The sequence below is a fragment of the Cervus canadensis genome, chromosome 11 (assembly GCF_019320065.1).
Source record: "Cervus canadensis isolate Bull #8, Minnesota chromosome 11, ASM1932006v1, whole genome shotgun sequence".
Taxonomy (NCBI): domain Eukaryota; kingdom Metazoa; phylum Chordata; class Mammalia; order Artiodactyla; family Cervidae; genus Cervus; species Cervus canadensis.
Genome location: NC_057396.1, coordinates 49267446 through 49288870, shown reverse-complemented (window position 1 = coordinate 49288870; position 21425 = coordinate 49267446). Strand labels below are relative to the sequence as shown.

Here is a 21425-nt window from a genome sequence, read left to right as displayed (position 1 = left end):
TAAGTGATTTACAGTAAAAATATGTAAAAACTGAGCCTTAATAAAGACCACATTAAGTAATAAATATGAGAAGAATATACCAAATGTTATTTTTGAAAATTATATGTCATGTTGTAAAGCCATGATGACCGAACTGAAAACTCTGCCATAATCCTAAACTTCTTGACAGCCAAAGCACAGAGGAAAATGGAACTGGACATGTAGCTCTTAGAAAAGACACTGGCTGAACAGAGAACGTTTTTCCAGATTGAGCTTTTAGTATAACTTGCAATCATGTTTTTATTTTTGATTCTTCAAGTGGTAAAGAGAGTATGAGGAATGAAGGGAAATAAATTTAAACAAACAACAAACCAGTTTTTCAGATATCTAAAATAAGACCTTAACTTTATGATTTATATCTTATGGTTCAAGTTATTAAATCTTTTCAATTCACATATGATTAACTTAGAGATGACCTTGGGTTAACTATTACTCTACCTGCCTATTTGAAAGAAGCTTCATTTTCAAAGAGCTATAGGACTTTATTAATAGTGTAGCAAAACATTCTTTGTTTTGAACGTTTCAAATGCAAATAGTCTGAGCTGCTCTTGCAAGATTCAGCCAGAATCTATTGATGGACTTCTTCCAAAATAACCATCCTACCAGGCCTACTCACTCTTACCTCCATGCTTCTGGGCTTAAGCAAGAAAAGTTTAAAAAAAAAAAAAAGAAAGAAAGAAAAGTTTATAGAGTAGATAAGTAAAATAAATGCAGATTAATTTGATTTAAATACAGATGTTAAAAAAAAATTTTAAACTTTTACAAATGAACTCTCATTAGGAAACAAACTTGAAGAGAAAGCCTATTCTTTAGCTGTTGCTTACCAGATAGAAAAAAATGTATTTGAAATATTCCCAAACTATTACCAATGCTAATTCCTTTTTACTTGTGCCAAAACATATAACATAAAAGTTACCATTTTAACCATTTTAAGTTCAGAGGCACACTATTATGCAACCATCACCATGCTAATTCTTTTTTAATATATCCATAAACCTCATCTCAGTGTCAGCACTAACAACTCCATACTACTTTCCTAAATATCATTTAAAATTGAAACAATATTTTCTTAAGTAAGAAATAAAACATGTTGACTCAATAAGAGACGCAGTTCACAGTATTACCATAATAGATTTTCCAACCTTAAGTTTCCATGACATCAACAAATTATTTCCTAAAAAGATAACCGTACCAACCAAATCCAATTAAGCTTTTTTTTCAATTTTACTAGTAATTGAACTCAGCCCACAACCTTGGATATTTGGAGGAAAATGCTGAAATTCATAAATGTATAATATGACTGTAAACATCTCTTAACAATAAAGTGTTAAGTCAGTATTTTCCTATAAATTAAGCCCATTGTGACTCAGTGTTACAAACTAAGGGAAAGTATGATCCAAGGAGCAGGAAAAGAAGATGTACCACAGATATCCCAGAGCCACACATCATCAGAAGCACACCCCTTGGTATACAGACGTTACGCTTTGCCCTTCAGAGAAGAATTTTCAAAGTTTCTTGCTAGGCATTTCCAAGTAACAATATTAACCTTCTCATCACCTTAAAAGAATGAATTACAAGGGCAGAGATCAGGATTGGTAATAAGTAGTTCACCTATACAACGTCTACTCCAATTAACTGGGGCAGTTCGGCCTTGACATTGTTTTGGGGTTTTAATAAAATTTCCTTTTTTTCCAAGTAATTTCAAATGAAGAGATGTTAATTGACTAATCACAGATTGCCTACAGCAACATTATTTTGTTTCAGGGGATATTTATTGCAACTAGACTGGAATTAATAATATGATCTTTTTCTCTTTTTCAGTAGATCCCTCTAATAATCATTAAGATATATCTGCTATAAATGGGGAAAAGTTCTATATAAATATTCTGCAGCTGACAATTCTTAGTCAAGCAATCTTGAATTTTTTAACTTTACAGAGCATCTATATTTCAAGCACATATGCACAAAGCAAGAGTTTCATCATCACCATAAATGGTTATGTACACTGGCTTACACTTTATATACTGGGTCCTTATTACATCAGTCAAACTTCAGTAGCTTAGTGGCCATTCAACAAATTTCAAATGAATGAAAAAACAGTTTAGGAAACAGCCTTCCTGGAAGGAGTTACCATTACCCAGAGAAAAGAAGGCATTTAAGGGAAGGAGAAGTTTAGTGAATTTTACTCACAGAAATACTCAAATTCTGTAATTATCTACATGGGAAAAGAATCTGAAAAAGAATGAATATATGTATAACTGAATCACTTTGCTGTATACTTGAAATGAACACAACATTAAATCAATTATACTGCAGTAAAATTTTTTAAAAAAGAACAGGAAAATCAGAACATATACAAAAAGGGTTCAGGGATCACAACAGTATGAATGAACTTTATAACATTATTAAACTTGGTAGATTTTTTTGGTCTTATTTATTAGTGACTAACAATAAAGAGCCTTCAGATAAAAAGGATCCAGGTGTATGTCCACAAGAAAAGCAAGAAAAGTCCACTTCATAATGCTGTGGGAAGGGAAAGAAGAACCCTAGAAGCAAGAGTGAGCAACGCCAGCTTTAAACCAAAACAGACAACAAAGTGGGGTAAAGATTGTGTCTTTTCATATTAAAACACAGAGTATATGGCATGTAGTAGCTGTCCCCAAAATGTCATTTGAATAAATGATTCAAATAAATGATTCCTTCCAGCCTTCCTCCCTTCTTTCATTTTTCCTTCCCTTCCTTTCCCTCCTATCCATCCATCCTTCCTTCCTTCCACTTAGGCCTTCATTATTCTTCCATCACCCAACATCCATCCAATTCCTCCTTCCTTTCCTCCCCAGTGCCTGCAAAGTCCAAAGTAACAAGAGATTACTTGACAAGGGTCTTAAAAACTTTTCAGTTTGCCCTCTTGAAACCTATCAAGATATATTTTAGTTCCAGGCACTGAAAAAAAAATCAACTTTGGCTTCAAGTTCTTACTAAGAGAAAAAAGTTCACAAAGAAAATCCATGGCTATTGTCTTTAGTATCAATGGATATTGAATAAGACTTTATTGTTTCCTCCCAGAATAGAAAGTTCTTCTATTCAGCAGAGCAATTAGTACAATCCTATCCTGAGGATACCAGAAAAGGATAAAGTTTACTTTTCTTTAAAAATTCAGTACAGTCCCTTATTTCTTTATAATCCATATTTGAAAACCAGTTTCCCCCTTCCCCAACTCCCACCTCCCCCAAAGTAGCTACAATAAATACTTTTGCTGCCCCGCCCCACCCCCCACCCTATCCCTTTTGTCTCATACCCCAAAATGAATGAACCCTGACTGAGTTCATTATCAGTCTCTTACCCTGCCAGGAAAGCTAAGGAGTAGGAGTTGTTCTTGGAAACAAATGCTGAGCGGTGTGTCTGTATCATCTTGCCTCGGGAAGGTTCTTCATTCTCTGAATCTGAGAGACGTGCAGGACACTGGCAGGAGACAAGGGAGACAACACTGTCCATTTGGGGTTCCCATGGAATCTCCCATAGCTATTGTTCAAATCTATTATATGCTACTTCTCTCTGAGCCAATTGATGTTTCTAACTGCCTCCTGGGATCCCAATCTGGATAGTCCAAATACAGCTCAAACTTAATATATCCAAAATCAAACTCACTATTTCTCTTCTCTAAGTCCCACTACCAACCCAGTTAGAAGCCTCAATGTCATCCATGACTCCTTTCCTTTTTTCAAAGTCATAATAACATTGCATAGAGCTCTTGAGTACCCCAACACATCCAAGTATTTTATTTCATTTACTCTTTAACCAGTTCCACTAAGAAAGACCTATTATCTTTTACAGATGGCAAACTGAACTGAGGCTCAGAGTAGTTAATTTGCCTAGGATTTTAGAGTTAATCCGTAGCTAACGCTGGTACTTGGATCCAGAGCATCTGTTTTCAAACTGCCTCCATGTTATTCCTACTTTGTTCCATTGCACTCCTCAAATGTCTCTCAGATCTAACTTTACTTGTGTGTACTCATCATCATTGCCTTTCCTTAGATTCTCATCTCCTACCTTGACTACTGCAATAATCTACTTACAGGTCTTGCTCTTGCCAGCCTTTTTTCCCTCTAATCCTCTCCATCCTATTAAGCACACAGATCCCATCACTCCCCTGCTTAACTGTTGGTGACTTCAGGATCAAGTCTAAATACCTCAGCATGATCCAATAACCTTCAAAAACTAGATCCAACCTTCTTTAAAGTTTTTCCTCCCCCAAGTTCCAACACAGGTAACTCCTTGAGCTCTAGAGCAATCAAACTATTCTCAACTCTCCACATGTACCACCATAGTCATTCAAAACTTCTGTTCTTTTGGACATGCTATTAGTCCCTTTCCCTAAGATTCTCCTTCCACATTTTCTGCCTATAAAACATTCACTGGTGTTTCAGAGGCATCTTAAATACTACTTTCTCTTGAAAGATTTTTCCATCAGCTTTTTCCATCTTGCTCACACTATTTCATTTACCTTCACTTTATTTTTGAGTTTCTTTTTGAGTCTTTAAATTTATATTCAATGTTTCTTTTATGTGTGCCTTTTACATACAACATATGAGAATTTGCTCATGATTTAATATAAGTTTCTTCTTTATAGTGTGTACGTGTGGGCTAAATCACTTTAGTCATGTCTGACTCTGTACGACACTTTAGACTGTAGCCTGCCAGGCTCCTCTGTCCCTGGGATTGTCCAGGCAAGAATACTGGAGTGGGTTGCCATTTCCCTCTCCAGGAGATCTTCCCAACCCAGGGACTGAACCCGTGTCTCTTGCGTCTCCTGCATTAGCAGGCAGGGGGAGCAACTATCACACTGCACTGTAGCTTCTTATTTAGGAGTCTGAATTCTGTTTTAGACAACTGACTTGGAGAGCAAATGATTTCCTTTTCTCTAAAACATCTGATACCGTTATACAGTAGGTAAACAAAAAAATGTCTAATCATCTAATGATTAACCAGTTTTCTAATGATTAAGTTAATATCAAAGTTAGAGTTAAAGACAGAGGCATGCAAGGCATCTTACAGCTCAGAATACACTGTATTCCTTAAACGTTTTGCTATTCTCTAGGCTGATAGGCACATTCATACAATAGACTAGGTTTCCAACAGCCTGCAAGAAAGAGTTGAAGGATTATAATTTACAGAGAAGCTCTTCAGTTTTGTAGGGTATCTATCACTCCTTAAAACCCTGTTGTACAAACTATTCACTGGAGAGATGTTAACAGCACTAGTTCATTACCAAATAGTGTGGGAAGCAAGAAAAACCTTTGACATCAATAGACTCAACAGGGGGGTAAATAATGGCAATTTTTCTTTATTTAGGCTTTTCTACACAATCAATTCAGTACCGAATAAAAGAATATTCAAATTCCAGCTCTACTATTAGCTACCACTGTCACTAAAGGTTAGTTGCTTTACCTTTGTGAGTCTCAGTTTCTCATCTATAAAATTAAGAATGATCTCTCTACTATTAATACACCTATTGTGATAAACCATTAAAAACACATGGTGCATTAGCTCACAAGTAGTAAATGCTCAACAAAAGATAGATTTTGTTTACATCAACTTAAGTACTATTAATCTCTTAAGAAAACACTTTAGTGTTACCATACAAATATGCCAGGTTTCTTTTAATTGTTGAAAATAAATTTAATTATAAATAATTACATAAAGAGAAAGTACTCGAAACCCCAACCCCTCTATATTTCTACCCCCACAAAAACCTAAAACCATTAAGATAGGAAAATATTTACCTCTCATCTTTAACACTGCATAAAAATAAACCTATAGCACAGATCCCCTGGAACAGAATATGGCAAACCACTCCAGTATTCTTGCCTGGACAATTTCATGAACAGAGGAGCCTGTTGGCCTACAGTCCATGGGGTCTCAAAGAGTTGGACCTGACTGAGAGACTGAGCATGCACGCAGGCAATGAGACATGAGGATATCATCAAAGTGGTGGTTTAAGACAGCAAAATATCAACAGGAGATTAATTAAATAAATCCTACAGTAAAGAATAACTAGCAGACCACTAAATAATGATGTGGGATTCTTTATTTACATGGCAAGACATCCATGATTTATAATTTATTAAAATAGATTATAAAACAGTATGTATACTAGGTTGCATTTTCTGAAAAGAAAAAATATCTTACACACACACACACACACACACACACACACACTTGGAAATCTGGAAGGATATTCACCAAAATGTTTTTAGGAGTTATCTCTAGGTTATGGGATGACAAGCAATTTTCCACTTTCAGCTTTATAATCTTTGGTATGGCTATAATTGTTACACCAAATTGTTTTCCAACAATTTGAACTATTATTGGTATTAACTATCATTAACAGATCATAATAAATTAAACACTGTGCCTATATTATTTCCATTCTAAACAAATAACAGATAACTGCTTCCAGAATCAGCCCTTGCCTTCCTCTATTTGAATTCAACTTGATAAACATGTATCAAACTCTTGTGATGTGCAAGGTACTATGAGAGATTTTTTTTAAATGGTAAGACATTTCCTATAACCAAAAAATTTACAAATCAAGAAGAGAAATACAAACACACAAATAACCATAACATAAGGAAGAATTAAATAAGTCATACAAAAGTTACAAACTGAGGAGAGGAAAGTTGAGGGGGAGAGAATGGATAATGGGAGTGGCGAAACAAGAAATTCCTACCAGTTCCAGAAAGGCAACAGCTTTTGAACTGGACACAGAAAGATTAATGGCTTTTCATCAGGTAAGGTTAATGGCGTATCAAGGAGATGAAATGCAAGAGCAAGGATCCTCAGAAGAGAAAGCATGGGTTATATGTTTGGGAGAAAGCAAACAGCTCAGTTCCCTAGAGTTCTGGGATGTAAGCAAGGATAGAAAGATAAGCTAGACTAATACTAAAGACTTAAATGTGAAGAGTTCTCATTTAGTTCCACAGGAAATGGGGAGCCACTGAGGTTTTTTAATCAGGAGGGTAAAATGATCAGTCCAGCTCTAATCATAATACTCTCTTTATTAAATATAATCCTTTAGCTGACTTTCCACTGAGACCACTTGAATGTCTCTTCAGTCCCAATGAATGTATCGTTGGCTAAACTAAATGAAATTACTTGTCCTACATCAAAATTTCTTAAGAAATATTTGATTGTAAAAGTCTCAAAAATATGAAATATAAAAGCAGACACAAAAAAGGTAAAATCACAAAATCTAAAACTTGAAGTGTTCATAGATCCAATTTTATTCAATGTATAGGCAATTTTGCAAAACTAGCCATGACCAATCAGAATTGGTATTAATACTTCCTGATTCCTTTTAAGATTAAATTTTAGGTTGATGTAATTAATTTCTATTTCAAAGATTGAAGTGGCAAAAGAAAAAATGATTAGAGCAAATTTCCATCTTTGTTATGAGTGGATATTCAAGATCATTTCCTCGAGTAAACCTGGGTCTGGCAAGGTCAACAACAACAGGTTCTTTCTATCAAAGGGCCATAGTAAAGAGTAAGCTCTCTGAAAAAATTGGTTTGTTCTGAAAAGAAATCTCTTTCTGGGCAGTTTTCGATGAGAACAATAATGGATAGTCCTGTTGGGGTGAAGAGGCAGAGTTTGCAGTTTTTAGAGACCACAGACAACTATTAGTTCGGGGCTATTAGTCAGAAGAAATACTATATACACAACACTATCATGTATTTTATTCTTGCCTTCCTAGATGAACTATATTCTCTCCAAAAGCAGTCTTTTTCTTTTTGTAGTTCCCGATGAACAGAGTTTTAAGAGTACATAAGCATTTCATATTTTTTAAACTGAATCTTTTCAGAAGGTTGAAAAGGTTGTTTCAACCTTCAAAATGGTTGTTTTTAACAATCAAATAATAACAATTATTAGAACTGGGATCAAAAAGCCCCACATACACGTTGACAGTCAGCAAATACTATCAATTCAAGAAAGCTTATGTGATCTCAGTTTCTAAAGTTCAGGAAAAATGCCTTTGCAAAGAGTAATCGACAAGCACTGAGAAATTAAGTAACATGGCCAAAGTTGTACAGTCTGTTATAATGCTGGGACCTGTTTAACAGGCAAACTTCAAGTCTAGAGATTGTTTTCCCTCTATTCTGTTATGCTATCTCTCTTTATATATAGTAAAGCTTTATTAATCCACCTAATTAAAAATATAACTTGAAATACTAATGAGACAGAATCATAAAACATTTTAACAGGTATGACTCGAAAGGTATGCTAAGTACATACAGTAAGTAATAGATGTCCAAGCTAATATAAATTGCTAAAGGAAAAGAAAACCAGTTGTAATCATACATTTAAACCATAATCAGTGGACCCTCCAAAGGGCTTTCTTGTATTAGTTAAATATACCATTTACAACCTTTTCCAGTAATTTGCTTGGTAAATAAGTAACGAAAAGAATTCAGGCAAGATTTGGCCCAATTAGAAGTTTAATTAAGTTAAGTTTAAACAAAGTGTCTAATCTAATATTGAGGACTGACCTTGTAAGCCTGGTGGGCTACAGTTCATGGGGTCGCAAAGAGTCGGACATAACTGAGCACACACACATACCCCTTGTAAATAGAGAACTGTGCTGTTTGGGTTATTATAGAGCAAAGGGAAATGAAATACAAACTTTAAGAAAAGTTCATCCTCCTAGTTGGGGATATAACACATACAGAACCCCATAACATAACAATACCTAAGTCAAAATGACAATATATGTATAAAGCTTACCCCAAGTAGCATATACCACACTAGGTTTTTCTTCTCACTCACCATTTTTCCCCACTGCTCCCCCTTAATCTTTCCACACAAGTCTCATTGTCCTGTTCATAAATCATTTTCTCCAGCTCTCCATCTGGATGCTAAGTTCTTCAATACTCGTAAGTAGAACAGTCAATGACTGTTAACTGTTCACCAACACAGGTTTTTCAGATCCATGTCACCTAGGCTAATGGCTGATTTTGAGACAGGTGTCCATCAAAAAGGTGATCTACTTACACGCTCTAGATTTGTCTTCAGTACTAATGGCTCATCTCTTTTTTTCTGTTCATCCATTTTCCTTTTTCCTATTTCTGTGTCCTCTGGTAACAACTTGTGGATTTGATCTTCAGAGGTTTTCTCCTCTGGTAACTTTTCTTCTCGCAGCTAAAAATACAAATCACATCGAGACAGTAGTTTTAGACCACAAAAGACTTAAAAATATCTTTTATTCAGTAGTCTATTAGAACAAGCAGGGAAGTTCTGAGACTATTTTCTTATTGGATATAAAGCCCTCTTATTTTTTAAGAGAGTCAACTTCCACTTGACTCTTGCCAAACATCCACTTCATGGCTTAAGATTTAACTGCTCTGCATTCTTGAGCAATATGAAATCACAAAAACTAAGATAATACACATAATCAAGAACTAAGGTTTATTCACTTAGCCAAAAAATGATGAATCTACAAACTTTCTTTATTCCCATAATCCAGATATAACTGCACTAGGCCAGGAGAATAGCAAAGATGTGTGCCACAGAGGGTCAGGGAAGTTGGACTAAGCAAGAGAGGTCTTTGGGCCTACTGGCAACAGGAAAAATGGGATATAAGAGTCCCAATGTCCTACAATTTATACTGTTATCTTGTTACCTACAGGATAGGTCAAGTACATGGTCTACAAAGAAAGTTAAGGCAGACTGATATGCTCCTCATTTGAGGCAGGTAGCATGGCATTACGAAAATAAATGGCTTTTGAAATTAAGTAGTATCTTGCTATATACTTACGGTGTATTAAGAGTTCCTTTCCTAACCTCCCTTTATTCTCTTTTCATTGCCTGGGACTTTAATAAAATTTAAATGGCATAATGTATATGAAAGCAATTTTAGGCTACTAGTATTTTTAATCATACTTATAAAAAATAAAACTAGAGAACAAATTTTTTCATTGGCTGTCAACTCAGATTATAAAACAACAATAACAATAAACAAAAATATTCAGTTTTTTAAATTAATATTTCTTTTTTATTTTTTTAAGTTATGAAAGTATAACTCATTTATGGAAGACTTGGAAAACACAGAACAAAGTTACATATAGTCCCACTACACATTACAATTATTTTTTAAGTAGGCAAATTACGATTTTTAGTTAGAGTTTCAATATCAAACTGAAAAATTAATAGAATGAATACACAGAAAAGTAGAATACAGTAGACTCGAGGGCTTCCCAGGTGGTGATCATGGTAAAGAACCTGCCTGCCAGTGCAGGATCTCTTGGTCAGGAAGATCCCCTGGAGGAGGACATGGCAACCCACTCCAGTATTCTTACCTAGAGAAACCCATGGACAGGCGCCCTGGCAGGTGCCTTTGCAATCCATAGGGTTGCAAAGAGTCAGACATGACTGAAGCGACTTAGCACACATGCACGCACACACAGCAGATCTGAGAAGTACCATGAACCAATTCCATTTAAATTAAGATTTATACAATTTTCACACAAGTGTAGGATACAAATTCTATCAAGTTCCTATAGACTATAAACTAGAAGACACTGGAACATATGCAGGGACATAAAATAAGGTGTGAAAATTTCACGGTCTAAAGGTAATAAAATCATACAGAGCCTGTTCTCTTATCACTGTGGAATTATGTTAGAAATCAATATCAAGAGATATTTGAAAATAACCCACATATTTTTGAGTGCAGTGTGACATCTACCAAGAGTTCACTGACTTAGTCATTTAAAGCCTCAATAAAGTTAGACTGAAAAAAACACAGACGGTGATTGCAGAAAAGAAAGCATTTAAATGAGAAATTAATATCAAAGCTACTTTAAAAACCCCATGCATCTGGAAACTAAATATCCACTTTAAAATGATGGATGCATCTAAGAAGCCATAACAAGGAAAATAAGAAAACATCTGTAACAGAATAAAAATGAAGAGAATTTATCAGAATTTGTTACATGCAGTTGAAACTGCTCAGTGTAACTTAAATACAATGTGGAATCTTGAAAAAGGTATGAAAACAAATAATGGACACTGGTATAAAATTTTATGAAATCTGAACAAAGTCTGTACTTTAGTTAATAATACCATATCACATGTTAATTTCTTATTTTTTATAAAGATTTAGCCTTATATTTCCAATTTCCATAGGTATGATTCCAATAAGCCTGAACTGGTCTTAACACGCTGGGTCTAATTCAAGAGGTTATGAATATGCAAAGAACACCAAATACAATGTTATATAAGGAGGAGATTCAAATGAAATAATGTACTACCAACTTCTCAAATCAAACAAGAAAACAAGAGGATGAAAGCTAATCCATAGCTAGAGAGAAAGCTGGAGTCTATGCTAACTGCCTACATGAAAGATCAATCCCTTTTAACGATCTTAGATGAGAAATTCTTATTCAACAACATGACCACAGGCTTCATTAAGGAGCATTTCACTTGAAGAGAATAGAAAGGCAGAGTGGCAAAAAGAAAACAAGTTTCAGCGTCACCTTACCATTTACTGAACAGTGTGTGTCAGGTGTGCCACTAAAAAAACAACTAAGGTTCACAACTGAGGTTCAGTTCAGTTCAGTCGTGTACGACTCTGCGACCCCACGGACTGCAGCACACCAGGCTTCCCTGTCTAACACCAACTCCCAGAGCTTGCTCAAACTCATGTCCATAGAGTCAGTGATGCCATCCAACCATCTCATCCTGTCGTCCCCTTCTCCTCCTGCCTTCAATCTTTCCCAGCATCAGGATCTTTTCAAATGAGTCAGATCTTTGCATCACGTGGCCAAAGTATTGCACCTTTAGCTTCAGCATCAGTTCTTCCAGTGAACATTCAGGACTGATTTCCTTTAGGATGGACTGGTTGGATCTCCTTGCAGTCCAAGGGACTCTCAAGAGTCTTCTCCAACACCACAGTTCAAAAGCATCAATTCTTTGGCACTCAGCTTCCTTTATGGTCCAACTCTCACATCCATACATGACTACTGGAAAAACGATAGCTTTGACTAGACAGACCTTTGTTGGCAAAGTAATGTCTCTGCTTTTTAATATGCTGTCTAGGTTGGTCATAACTTTTCTCCCAAGGAGCAAGCGTCTTTTAATTTCATGGCTGCAGTCACCATCTGCAGTCATTTTGGGGCCCCCAAAAATAAAGTCTCTCACTACTTCCATTGTTTCCCCATCTATTTGCCATGAAGTGATGGGACCGGATGCCATGATCTTAGTTTTGAATGTTGAGTTTTAAGCCAACTTTTTCACTCTCCTCTTTCACTTTCATCAAGAGGCTCTTTAGTTCTTCTTCACTTTCTGCCGTAAGGGTGGTGTCATCTGCGTACCTGAGGTTATTGATATTTCTCCTGGCAATCTTGATTCCAGCTTGAGCTTCGTCCAGCCCAGCATCTTGCATGAAGTACTCTGCCTATAAGTTAAATAAGCAGGCTGACAATATACAGCCTTGACGTACTCCTTTCCCAATTTGGAACCAGTTGGCTGTTTCATGTCCAGTTCTAACTGTTGCTTCTGACCTGCAATACAGGTTTCTCAGGAGGCAGGTAAGGTGGTCTGGTATTCCCATCTCTTGATGAATTTTCCACAGTTTGTTGTGATCTACACAGTCAAAGGCTTTAGAGTAGTCAGTAAAGCAAAAGCAGATGTTTTTCTGGAACTCTCTTGCCTTTTCAGTAAACCAACAGACGTTGGCAATTTAATCTCTGGTTCCTCTGCCTTTTCTAAATCCAGCTTGAACATACGGAAGTTTATGGTTCACGTACTGTTGAAGCTTGGCTCGGAGAATTTTGAGCATTACTTTGCTGGCGTGTGAGATGAGTACAATTGTGCGGTAGTTTGAGCATTCTTTGGCACTGCCTTTCTTTGGGATTGGAATGAAAACTGACCTTTTCCAGTCCTGTGGCCACTGCTGTTTTCCAAATTTGCTAGCATAGTGAGTGCAGCATTTTCACAGCATCATCTTTTAGGATTTGAAATAGCTCAACTGGAATTCCATCACCTCCACTAGCTTTGTTCGTAGTGATGCTTCCTAAGGCCCACTTGACTTCGCATTCCAGGAAGTCTGGCTCTAGGTGAGTGATCACATCATCGTGGTAATCTGGGTCATGAAAGATCTTTTTTGCACAGTGTGTATTCTTGCCACCTCTTCTTAATATCTTCTGCTTCTGTTAGGTCCATACCATCTCTGTCCTTTATTGTGCTCATCTTTGCATGAAATGTTCCCTTGGTATCTCGAATTTTCTTGACGAGATCTCTAGTCTTTCCCATTCTATTGTTTTCCTCTATTTCTTTGCACTGATCATTGAGGAAGGCTTTCTTATTTCTCCTTGCTATTCTTTGGAACTCTGCATTCAAACTGGGGTTATCTTTCCTTTTCTCCTTTGCCTTTCACTTCTCTTCTCAACTATCTGTAAGGCTTCCTCAGACAACCATTTTGCCTTTTTGCATTTTTTTTTCTTGGGGATGGTCCTTATCACTGCCTTCTGTACAATGTCACAAACCTCCATCCACAGTTCTTCAGGCACTCTATCAGATCTAATCCCTTAAATCTATTTCTCACTTCCACTGTATATACATAAGGGATTTGATTTAGTTCATACCTGAAAGGTCTAGTGGTTTTCCCTACTTTCTTCAATTTAAGTCTGAATTTGGCAATAAGGAATTCATGATCTGAGCCACAGTCAGCTCCCAGTCTTGTTTTTGCTGATTGTATAGAGCTTCTCCATCTTCGGCTGCAAAGAAAAGAATCAATCTGATTTCAGTATTGACCATCTGGTGAGAGTCCATGTGTAGAGTCTTCTCTTGTGTTGCTGGAAGAGGGTGTTTGTTATGACCAGTGCTTTCTCTTGGCTAAACTCTGTTATCCTTTGCCCTGTTTCATTTTGTACTCCAAGGTCAAACTTGCCTGTTACTCCAGGTATCTCCTAACTTCCTACTCTTGCATTCCAGTCCCCTATAGTGAAAAGGACATCTTTTTTGGGTGTTAGTTCTAGAAGGTCTTGTAGGTCTTCATAGAACCATTCAACTTCAGCTTCTTCAGCATTACTGGTAGGGGCATAGACTTGGATTACTGTGATACTGAATGGTTTGCCTTGGAAAAGAGCAGAGATCATTCTGTCGTTTTTGAGACTGCACCCAAGAACTTCATTTTGGACTGTTTTTTTGACTATGAGGGCTACTCCATTTCTTCTAAGGGATTCTTGCCCACAGCAGTAGATATAATGGTCATCTGAGTTAAATTTGCCCATTTCAGAGTTAGCTAATGTGTTCAAATTCAGAGCCATAACCTTCGACCTGGAATTCAAATCTATGTTTACCTTGGTGGTTCTCAGCCAAGGACGATTTTACAGCCGGCGATGTCTGGAGACGCTGTCCCAGCTGAGTGGACAGGTGTATGCTGCTCCTAGCGTCTAGTGGGTAGAGGCCGGAAACTGCTACTAAACGTCCTAAATGCGTAAGACAGCCCCCAAAATACATACCTACACAGATGCTGCCATTGCAAAAAACTAAAACATTTCCTGTTTTATGTACTTCAGTGTTACTTTGTTCAGTGCTTAATTGTGTTTACATACAATGTTCTCTGGCTTCTTAAGTGTTTCAGAATGCATCCTTTGCTTCCTAATAATGTTTATTGCTGCTCTCAAAGTTTTTGACAGTGAACTTGTACTATTGACAAAACAACTTTTTCATTGCAATGTTGAGTCTCTGTGAACACAGCACCAACTTGAAGTTAAAAATTTACAAAATTGAAAACCACATATATCCATTTAAATCTTCATATGAATCATGTTGGTATTTTCTCTATATTGGATTCTGTAGATGCTAGTTTTTGGTCCCTTTTGATGGTTATTTATAAGCACTTGAGAACTTGGTCTCTAGGAAAGAGTTTTTATACTCAGGGAAAATGGCTCAGATAGTGTCAGACAACAGCATATAAACCTGAATGAGAAGTATTGATAGCTGCTGTTTATTGAACTCTTCCATGTTTCAGACATGAAGTTTATAGAGCTTACCTTATTTAATCCTCAAGGGCTTTGTTTGTACCTATCATTACCATTTTATAGACACAAAAATTAACACTCAGTGGTTATTACCTAAAGTCTTGTGTTTGAATACTGAAGAGCTTAGATTTTAAAGCAAACCACTGGCTTCAAATACTAGGGTTCCCCAACCTCAGTACTATTGACATTTTGGGCCAGATAGTTCTTTGTTAAGGTGAGCAAGTCAGAATCTGAGTAGAAGGTTTATTCATGAGTACTTTACTGGGGAGCAGGAGTTAAGGATGGAATGGTACAACAAGACACAGCAAGCCAATACAAGTGGTTGGCCTAATAGCTGTCCTACAGAGGACAATGTGAGAAACTGTATGAAATGCAGCTCAAGACTCAATCTGAAGTGAGAAAGGGGGAAGCAAATGATATATACATGTATATGTATGTGTGTGTGTGCGCAAAAATAGACTCCCACCTCCTGCTGACCAAAGTTTGCTCCACTGGATGTTAAATATCCCTCACACTGGCTTGAACAACTCCAGTAAGTTCCCATGGTAAGCACTGTACAGCAACCACAGAGGAGACCTAGAGCTAAAAGCAAGAAGCAAGCAGTGTGAGCCGAAACAAGAGATCTCAGACTATACCAAGTGAAGCTGCCCACTTCTGTAAAGTGGAATGCTTTTTACTGCCTCCATTTTTTTAAATGCTTATTTATTTATTGGCCATGCTGGGCAGCTCACGGGATCTTAGCTCCCTGACCAAGGATGGAATCTGTGCCCCCTACAGTGGAAGGGGTGAGTCCTAATCACTGGGCCACGAGGGAATTCCCTGCATCCATTTTTAGGTACTATTAGAGACAACTATTGACTTCTGTACAGTAATCTCATTCTCAGCCACACTACCAAGAATACCATGTAATTTTTTTCCTCAAAGTATCTTTACTTTGTCATTATTAATTTTTTAAAGTAAACTTTTCTTTTTGGCTGTGCTGTGTAGCATGTGGGATCTTAGTTCCCCAACCAGGGATCAAACCCATGCACCCTACAGTGGAAGCGTGGGGTCTTAACCACTGGACCATCGTGGAAGTCCCCAAAATAAACTTTTTGAAATCAAATCACCATACACACAGTGTACAAATGATAAATGTAAAACATGAAAAATTCTACAAAATAAGCACATCCATGTAACTACCACCCAGATCAAGAACCCCTTGTGCCTACTCCTCACCCCAAGGTATTCATGATCCCAGCTTATAACACCAAAAACATACTTTCACCTATTTTTGAGTTTTATATAAATGGAATTTTATGTATGTATTGAATCTCTTCCTTCAGGCAACATTTCATTTGTGAGCCAAGAGGGAGGGGATATAAGTACACATAGAGCTGATTCTCTTTGTTGTATAGCAGAAACTAACACAACATTGTAAAGCAACTACCCCCCAATTAAAAAAAAAAATTCCATTTGTGAGATTCATCCATGTAGGTGTATTTAGTAGTCTTTCTCATTGTTTTATAGTACTCCATTGTTTGACTACAAAATAACTTAATGATTCTATTGTTATAGATATTTGCATAACTATTAATTTATTTTATTCACAAATAAACTACTATAACCATTCTTGAAAATGTATCCTGATACATATACTGTTCTGTGGGATACATTCTAGTAGAGAAGCTGTTTAGGCATAAAGTAGGGGTACACTGCCATAGTTTCCCCAAATTGATTGTACAAATTACACTCCCACCCCAATCTGCAATATAGCAGGAATGCTCTCAACCTTGCTAACACTCAGAACTGTCTGTTAGCCATTTCAGTGCATACATATTGATACTACATTATGACTTCAGTTTGTATTTCTCTGATGACTAAAGATCTACAGCAGTTCTTCATGTGCTTATTGACTATTTGGAAATTCTCTTTTATGACATACCTATTCACATTGTTGCCCTTTCTCCTTTCAAATATTTGGAACTTCCCCTAATAATTTATAGGAGTTATACTTTTTGGATATGAGGCAATTTTTAAGAAAAAATACATACATACAAGAAACAAACACACACATTATTCCCCCTTCTCATACTAGCCTTCATTCCTTGGTAGTGCCTTTTGAAGACAAGAAGCTCCAGGTTTTAAAGTAGTTTAACATTAGTGATTTTTTTTTAAAAGAAATTGTCTCATAGTATCGTTTTTTTTTTTTTGGCTCTGTGTCCTGGCACTTGAGGATAGAACCAGCGGACTGGAAGCTGCTGGTACTGAAGACATGACGCCAAGGGGGCCAGAACCCATTCCTTCTACCTCTGTACATTACATGGATCGGGAATCCCTGCCAAGAAAAGGACGGTCCACAGGCACCATCCCCCTCCCCAAGACCCCCAGCACAAACCCCATGTCTACAAAATCACACTCACTCAGTCACCACCCTCCTCATGGTATCTTTAAGGAATTATTATTTGACATTTCACATACAGATCTACAATCCACCTTGAGCTTTTTTTTTTTTTAATCAACTATGTTAAAGAATAACCTACATATGATCAAATGATCACATACAGAATGCATAGCTCAACGAATTTCAACAAATGTATATATCCATGTAACCATATCCCTAATCAAGATACAGAACATTTTTACCACCAAGAAAGTCACCTCAAACCCACTAGTGGGAATTCCCTGGCAGTACAGTGCTTAGGACTCTATACTTTTACTGCCAAGGGCCCAAGTTTCATCCCTGGTCAGGGAACTAAGTAAGATTCCACAAATCACGCAGCATGGCCAAAAACAAAAACAATAAAAAAACCCACTAGTAATCAATATCCCACCCTACTCAGCTCAAAGCAACCCTTAATTTTGTAACTATGACTACAGATTAGTTTTGCCTACTATAAAATCATACAGCATATATTCCTTTATGTCAAGATTCATTCACAGCACATTTTTGATATTCATCCATGCTACTAAGTTCATTATAACACTATATTCCTTATATTCCTTTTATGGATAAGTTATATTCCATTGCATGAATATACCACAGTATGTTTATCCATTCAAGTATTATACATGTGGGTTGTATTTAGTTTGGAACTGTTATGAAAAAAGCTGCTATGAACATTCATGTCTTTTTCTGAACAGATGTTTTTATTTTGCTTGTCTAAATAGCTACAAGTAGATTTGCTCTGTCAAGTAGTTGCTGCTGCTGCTGCTAAGTTGCATCAATCATGTTCGACTCTGTGCAACCCCATAGATGGCAGCCCACCAGGCTCCTCCATCCCTGGGATTCTCCAGGCAAGAACACTGGAGTGGGCTGCCATTTCCTTCTCCAATGCATGAAAGTGAAAAGTGAAAGTGAAGTCGCTTAGTAGTGTCTGACTCTTAGCGACCCCATGGACTGCAGCCTACCAGGCTCCTCCATCCATGGGATTTTCCAGGTAAGAGTACTGAAGTGGGTTGCCAGTGCCTTCTCCGTCAAGTAGTTAAGTATATGTTTAAATTTATAAACTGCCAAAATGTTTCCCATGGAGATTATACCATTTTATACAATCAGTCCTCCATATCCGTGGGTTCCACATCAGTAGATTTAACCAACCGCAGATCAAAAATCAAATATCACTCTGCCAGAGTTCCCTGATGGTGCAGTGGATAAGAATCCCCCTGCCAGTGCAGGGGACATGGGTTCCATCCCCAGTCCAGAAGATTCCATGTGCTGCAGAGCAACTAAGTCCGTGCACCACAACTTCTGAGCTCGCACTCTAGAGCCTGTGAGCCTCAATTAATGAGGGCCTGTGCCACGACTACTGAGCCCATGTGCTGCAACTACTGAAGCCTGTGCATCTAGAGCCTGGGCTCCGCAACAAGAGAAGGCACTGCAGTGAGGAGCCCACACACTGCAATGAGGAGCAGCCCCAGCTCTCTGCAACTAGAGAAAGCCTGCATGCAGCAATGAAAATCTAGTGCAACCAAAAATAAAATAAATGTTTTAAAAATATCAGTCTGCCTTTGGTAGAACCTGTGTACACTGAACCTGCAGATGCCAAAGGCCGACTGTACTGTTTTTCATAAGGGACTTGGTATCCATGTGGTTTCTGGAACCATTACCCTGCAGATATGGAGGGAGGGTTATACTCCCACTAATAATTCATGAGAAATCCAGTTTATTTTCATTCTCACACTCATTTGGAGACATGGAATTCTTAGCCTTTTAATTTTAGCTATTCCAGAGAAAGTAGGGGATATCCTACATGGGATGTTCGTGAGTATCTCCCTGCTGGTTAACTATGTTGAGCATCTTTTCATATTTTCGGTAGCATGTCTTCTTTTGTGAAGTGTCTGTTTCCAATCAAGTTTCTTTTTTGAAAAATTCTAAATAAAAGTCTGCTGTTAGATATTTTGAGAATATCTTCTCCCAGTATTTGCTTTGTTTATTTTCTAAATGCGTAGAAGATTTTATATATATATGTGTGTATATATATATATATATATATATATATAAAACTTTAATACAATTCAATATATCATTTTTTTCTTCTGTGATTAGGATTTTTGGGGTTCTTGTCTAGTAAATCTTTGCCTACCCTAAGGTCAATATTTTTTTCTTCTGGGTCTTCTTCTGCATAATTTTAGCTTTCATGTTTAGTCTATGATCCATGGTATACAGATCAAGACTGACTTATTCACAAGATAAGTCTGTTCCAACATCACTGTTGAAAAGACTGTTCTTTTGCCACTGAATTATTTCTGTGCCCTTAGGAATATCAATTGACTATTTATGAGGGGGTCTATTCAGGTCTATATTCTATTCCATTGATCTATGTCTTTTCCTTATGCCAACACTATACTCTCTTGATGACTATCATTTTAAAATCAGGTAGTAAAAGTCCTCCAATACAAACAGTCATTATTCACAGACATGATCCTCCATGTAGGAAATCCACTAGAATCTACAAAAAAAGCTACTGAAACTACTAAATGAGTCTAGCACAGGGATAAAGTATCAAAAAGTATCCTACTTTGTAGGATAAAGTATCAAAATGTAAAAACCAATAGTATTTTTACATACTTGCAAGAATTGTAATACCACTTACAGTAATATCCAAAAATGTGAAATATTTAAGATAAATCTGATAAAAGATCTGGAAAGTGAAAACCACAAACCACTGCTGAGAGAAACTAATGAAGAACTAAATAAATAGAAGGATATCATGTTGATGGGTCTGAAGACTCAATTACTAAGATATCAATTCTCCCCAAACTGATCTATAGACTCTGGGCAATCCCAATCAGAATGCCAGCAAGTGTTTTTGTAGAAATTGGCAAGCCAAAACTAAAATTCAGATGGATATACAGTGAACCAAGAAGCCAAAATAACTTTGAAAAAGTCAAAATAACTTCTTACTATCAAGCTACAATAATCAAAACAGCATGGTACTGGTGTAATAATAAACAAATAGATCAATAATACAGATACAATATAGAGTTTGGAAGCAAACCCACAATATGCAGGTAACTAATATTTGACAAAGGTGCAAAAAGCAATCCAATGGAGAAAGGACAGTCTTTTCAGCAAATGTGCCAGAATAACTGGGACATCCATATGCACAACATATATAAAAATTAACTCAAAATGGATCACAGACCTAAACGTAAAGCCTAAAACTATAAAACTTCCAGAAGAAAACACAGGAGAACATCTTTGTTGACTTTGGAAAAAGAATTCTTAGATATAACACCAAAAGCAAAATCTACAAAGGGAAAAAAAAATGTACAAAGTGTATTTTTTCAAAGTTAAAAACTTCTACCATTCAAAGGGCTCTAAGAAAATGAAAAGACTGATACAGGGAGAAAAATATTTACAAAGCATACACCTGATAAGACTTGTATTCAAAAATCTCTCAGACTTCAACTGTAAGAAAATACAAATAAACACATGAAAAGATGCTCAACATTATTAGTTATTAGGGAAATACAAATTAAAACCACAATGAGATACCACTACATAACAACTAGAATTGCTAAAATTAAAAAGACTAACCCTACAAAATGTTGGCAAAGACTGCGAACAACCAGAACATTCATACACTACTGGTAAGAATTAAAATGGGAAAATCACTTTCGAACAGTTTGGCAGTTTCTTAAAAAAGGAATCACACCTCCCATATGATCTAGCCATCTCAAGCTTAAGTATTTACTTAAGAGGAAAAAAAAAATTATTTTGTACTAAGATTTGCAAGTGAATGGTCACAGTAGCTTTATTTGTAATAGCTAAGAACTGGAAACAACCCAAATGTCTATTAAGAGGCAAAGAGATAAACAAACTGTGACATGTACAATGAAATACTACTCTGCAGTAACAAAGAA

At 36.6% G+C, this 21425-nt stretch overlaps 1 protein-coding gene and 1 pseudogene across 1 annotated transcript in view; both read right to left on the bottom strand.

The window, feature by feature from the left end:
• Nucleotides 1-21425, bottom strand: part of RNF169 (ring finger protein 169) — an 82793-nt gene that overhangs the window by 19883 nt on the left and 41485 nt on the right. Inside the window, exons 3-4 of the mRNA XM_043482735.1 lie at nt 9088-9234; nt 3383-3501 (exon numbers count right to left, since the gene is read on the bottom strand). Coding sequence (XP_043338670.1) covers nt 3383-3501; nt 9088-9234 — 266 coding nt within the window. The remainder of the gene's footprint in view (nt 1-3382; nt 3502-9087; nt 9235-21425) is intronic.
• Nucleotides 17277-17414, bottom strand: LOC122450672 (annotated as a pseudogene).